Below are 5,513 nucleotides of genomic sequence, written 5' to 3'. Positions count from 1 at the left end.
TTTAAAGATTTTCAGTATATTTTATTTAACTGAAGAAATATTTATTGTTCATACATATATTTTTTCCATTATTTTTATTAAATTGTTAGGTGAAGCTTCAGAATCGTTAACCCCCCTCCCCATATTAAGAATGGCTTTCAGTATGATTCTTACAATAGCGGTATCAAAGTTTTTTTTCTTATTTTAAAACAAATTATAAAAAAAAAGATACAAGACCATTAATTTTTTTTTTATTAAATCGCTACTAAGGTGAAGGTTCAGAATAGTTAACCCTTCTCCCCATAACCGTTTTTTATATGTAATAAAATACTTTGTTTCAATAATTATGGTTTAAACAAATATTTATTCCTTATTTAAAGATTTTCAGTATATTTTATTTTATTAACTGAAGAAATATTTATTGTTCATACATATATTTTCCCCATTTTTATTTATTACATTGTTAGGTGAAGTTTCAGAATATTTACCCCCCTCCTTATATTAAGAAAGGCTTTAAGCATGATTCTTACAATAGCTGTATCAAAGTTTATTAATTTTTCTTATTTTAAAAATAATTTTTAAAAAAAGATACAAGACCATTTTATACTTTTTTCATTAAATCGTTATTTAGGTGAAGAATCAGAATAGTTAACCCTTCTCCACATATTATTATCAGCTTATTTTGATAATCAGAAACTAAATATTTAATCCGACGTAAGTTTTGAACATTTTTGATCCTTCTCACTTAAATATCTAAAATAATTTAATTAAAAATAATTTGATTAAAAATAATTTAATTAAAAATAATTTAATTAGTTACTTCTTACTTTAAATAGTTAAAATAATTTGGTACTTGTGCAGTTTTGCCACCACGAAAAATACAAACTTAAAAAAGAAAAATATATAAAACTGTGTTTTCATTAAACTGTTAGAGGAAGAATATTTAACTCCCACCCTCTCCATATTCAATTATAGGTTTCTAAATAATAATTATTTATTATTTCAGCATGGTTCGTACACTTGTGGTGGCAAAACTGCACAAGTACCAATAAGTTAATTACTTCCTAAGTTTCAATATTTAAAATAATTACATTACATTTTAATATAGATATCCCTTCTTTTGCAGAACTAAATTATAAAAATATTGACTTTAAAATACCTTTTTAATAAGGACAGAACAATGGGTTCTCTTAAGTTTTTTTTTATGCAGTTAAATACTTTGTTTCTTTAATTAGGATTTAAAGAAATATTTATTCCCTATTTAAAGATTTTCAGTATATTTTATTTAACGGAAGAAATATTTATTGCTCATACATATATTTTTCCATTATTTTTATTACATCGTTAGGTTAAGTTTCAGAATAGTTAACCCCCCTCTCCATATTAAGAATGGCTTTCAGCATGATTCTTACAATAGTGGTATCAAAGTTTATTGATTTTTCTTATTTAACAAAAATTATAAAAAGGATACAAGAACATTTTAAACATTTTTTTTATTAAATCGTTATTTCGGTGAAGGTTTAGAATAGTCAAACCATCTCCCCTTATTAAGAATGGCATTTTTATTATTTCAGCATGATGCTTACATTTTTCTTAATATAAAAAAAGATACAAGAAAATGTTAAGCTTTTTTTTATTATTAAAATGTTAGATCAAAGTTCGGAATAACTTACTTTATAGCCAATTAGCCAGCTGTATTAAACTGTTTTAGCATTTAATACCTAATAAGGTTTTCGCTTCAATTGTCACAAGCGGACGATCTTCAATTGCCACAAGCAGACGATATCGATTCAAAGAAGGTAATTTGTCAACAATTGTTTTAGCCGAATTTTACGGTAAAGCCACAAGATTATCTACTAACCAGTGTAACTCTTGATGAAATTTCGTTATTCATTTAACCGTAAAGAAACAACACCATCGTCAACAACAAAAACAGAGCTTTGCTTCAACAAAGTTTACTGACTTGTGGATAAGTCATACAACATTAAATGATTGTTATCAGCTTATTTTGATGATCAGAAACTAAATATTTAATCCGGCGTAAGTTTTTAACATTTTTTTATCCTTCTTACTGTAAATATTTAAAATAATTAAATTACTTTTGGCAATTTTAGAAACGGCCATTAGAATACTTAAATTTTAATCTAGCCATCCCTTATTTATAGAGATAAATTAGAAAAAATATTGACTATTAAATACCCTTTTAAAAATTACGCAACTTAACTTTTTTAATATCAACTAAACACTTTGTTTCATTACTTAGGAGTTAACCAAATATTTATTTTCAATTTTTACATTTTTCGTATATTTTACAAAATGCAAGATATAATTTATTGAAATGAAATTATTTAATTATTCAACAAAAGAAAATAACATGTTCACAAATAAATGTATGCTTCTACACTTTGTAGCCGAAAAAAACGCTATGTTTTTTAGCACATCTGCTGCTAGAATCCGAGGAAGACATCAGTACTTTAAACTATGACCGAATCATGAAATAACTGGAAAGCGTGTACAGTTCTTTAATCAAAGCAAAAATAGGTGCTTCTACATTTTTACTTCAATATATTTATTGAATAAATAAAACAGTTTCTACATTTTTAAATACTGATGTGTCTCTTGGATTCTGGCAGTAGGTGCGCTGAAAAATATGGTGTCTTTTTTTCGGGGACAAAGTGTAGAAGCACCAATAAATGTTATGAGAGGAAATAATTTATTATTAAATAATTTATATAATTCACGTAGATATAATTTAGATATCCTTTTTACAGAGCTAAATTATAAAAATATTGATTTAAATTTCCACTTAGAAAAATTACATACTAATGATTTTTAATATAAAAAACGGTTTCATTAATTAAGAAATATTTATTCTCATTTTAAACATTTATATTGAATTTTATTTCATTATAGAAACATTTATTTTTCGTATCAAATCTTTATTTATAATTTTTTTTATTAAGACCAATTAAATTTTCATACAGAATGAATCAAATCACTAGCACTACATTGGAAGATACAAGATGTGCAGCAAGAGAACGACAAAGACGAAGGCGTCAGCAGCTACGAACTGAAGAAAGGGATAATATCAGATTGCAAAGGAGAACAATATTGAGACAGCAAATAAATAACATGATTGAAGAAGACAGACAACTTTATCTGCAAACTGAAAGAGCTAGACAACGGGAACGTAGAAACAATACGAATGAAGCAGAAAAACAAAATATCCCGTATTATTTTGTAGGTGACATGAGTTTGATTTGCTCATTTTGTAGAGCACTTAGATTTTGAGGAGAAGCATTGAATTGTTGTCAAAAAGGAAAAGTTTCTCTTCCTCCCTTACAAGATTATCCTCCTCAACTCCAAAGGTTACTCGAAGGTTATGACCAAGAAGCGTTTAATTTCAGATCTAATATACGCAATTACAACTCATCATTTTCATTTGCATCATTTGGAGCAAATATTGTCCGCCTTCCTGGAAGAGGCCCCTATTGTTTTCGCTTACAAGGTCAAACCTATCATTATTCCAGTATTCTGCACCCAAATAATGAAGAGGAGAGAAAATATGGACAGATTTACATCTTGGACTCATCTGAAGCAAATCAACTCCGGTGTAATTTACCAGAAAATAATAAATGTATCCAAAGTGTCTTTGAAACCATAGCTACAGTTATGGAGAATAATCCTTATGCCCAAACTTATAAAAACATGAGGGCCGTTGAATTAGAAGAGGAAGCACATGCTATGAGGGAAAATGTAAAGCCAAGGAGAGTTTCGATGCATTTCACCCCTGGTCCAGATATCAAAAGATTTAACAATCCAATAAACAACGAAATAGGTGTAGCATTTGTTGGTGAGGATGGTGCTCCACCTGCTAACAGAGATATTATTGTTCACCCACATTCTCAACCAAAAAAACGAATTTCTTATCTGTCTTGCCATTTGGACCCCATGATATATCCCATATTATTTCCAAATGGTGAACAAGGCTGGCACATAAACATGCAACATAGGCCAGAACGGCAAACAAGAGTTCGCAATAAAGTGACAATGCAAGAGTATTATAGTTATCGCCTTGCAATTAGAGATTCATTCAGTATTATCCATAGATCTGGTAAACTATTCCAACAATATGTAGTTGATGCATATCTGAAAGTTGAAGGGTGCAGATTGAACTTCATTAAAAGCCATCAAAGTCAACTAAGAGCTGCTCAGTATTCTGGTTAATGGATCATTTAACAAGGAATGAAGATGGCGATGATGGTGTACCAGTTATTTTACCATCTTCATTTACAGGAAGTCCTAGGAATCTTCAACAACTGTATCAAGATGCAATGGCAGTTTTCTGTAAATACGGAAAGCCAGACCTAGTCCTTACCTATACATGTAATCCAAGATGTCCTGAAATATTAAACAACTTGGGATTATCAGAACTTGCACAAAATCGACCTGACTTAATATCACGTGTGTATCATGCACATCTAACTGAACTTTTGAAAGACATTAAAGACAGACATGTATTGGGAACTCCTGTTGCATATGTTTATGTTATTGAATTTCAAAAATAAAGGGCTACCACACTACCACATAATCATAATGCTGTGAGATCAGGATAAGATCAGAACAGTTACACAAATTGATGTAATTGTGTCAGCAGAAATACCTGGACCTGAAGATCCAGAGCTTCGTGATTTAGTTAAATCTTTAATGGTACATGGCCCATGCGGTGCAATTAATCCTAATTCTCCTTGTCTGAGTAAAGGATTATGTAAAAAAAATTTCCAAAGGCATTTAGAGAAGAATAGTAGAAACAATTGATGGATACCCGGCTGACAAGCGTGCAAATAATGGTGACTAAGTTCAAGTCGGTAATTTTACTGTTGATAATAGATACATAATCCCTTTCAACAAATTTCTTCTGAGAAAATATCGAGCTCATATTAACTTAGAAATCTGCTCTTCAGTCAAGAGTATAAAATACATATTTAAATATGTTTATAAAGGACATGATAGTGCTATGATGGATGTCAATAACCATGATTCAACTATTAATATCGATCAAGTAGAAACAATGCAATCAGAACAAAGAGATGGTCAAGCAATATCTATCATGCATATATGTATCACCTCCAGAAGCAATGTGGCGTCTTTCTGACTATAAAATCCATGGGCAGTCTCATGTTGTGCACCGTTTAGCTGTACACATGCCTGGAGAGCAACAGATTTATTATCAACATGGACAAGCTGAACAAGCAATTCAACAAGCACAACAACGTCACACAAATGTGACTGCTTCGTTTGAACTAAATCAGAATGATATTACTGCTAACCAATATTTTTACTGTGATATTCCACATCATTATGTATTTAACAACGCTACTACAAAATAGACTAAAAGGGAGCGGCCAAGTAATTTGATCACAAGAATGTATTCAGTTTCACCAAACCAAGGTGAAAAGTTTTATTTACGGATTCTGCTTCTTCATGTCTCTGGAGCAAATTCATTTGAAGATTTGAGAACAGTCCAAGGTCAT

The 5,513-nt window shown here is 30.1% G+C and overlaps 1 protein-coding gene across 1 annotated transcript; it reads left to right on the top strand.

The window, feature by feature from the left end:
* Positions 1-3,651: 3,651 nt before the first annotated feature.
* LOC145296996 (uncharacterized) lies at positions 3,652-4,206 on the top strand. The gene has a single exon (XM_080143218.1). The coding sequence runs from the start codon at positions 3,652-3,654 to the stop codon at positions 4,204-4,206; it is 555 nt and encodes a 184-aa protein (XP_079999344.1).
* Positions 4,207-5,513: the final 1,307 nt, after the last annotated feature.

Source organism: Euprymna scolopes, chromosome 17 (genome assembly GCF_053919585.1).
Source record: "Euprymna scolopes isolate OS-2025 chromosome 17, ASM5391958v1, whole genome shotgun sequence".
NCBI classification, from domain to species: domain Eukaryota; kingdom Metazoa; phylum Mollusca; class Cephalopoda; order Sepiida; family Sepiolidae; genus Euprymna; species Euprymna scolopes.
Note: the sequence above shows the minus strand (reverse complement) of the source record. Positions and strands in the feature narration are given on the sequence as shown.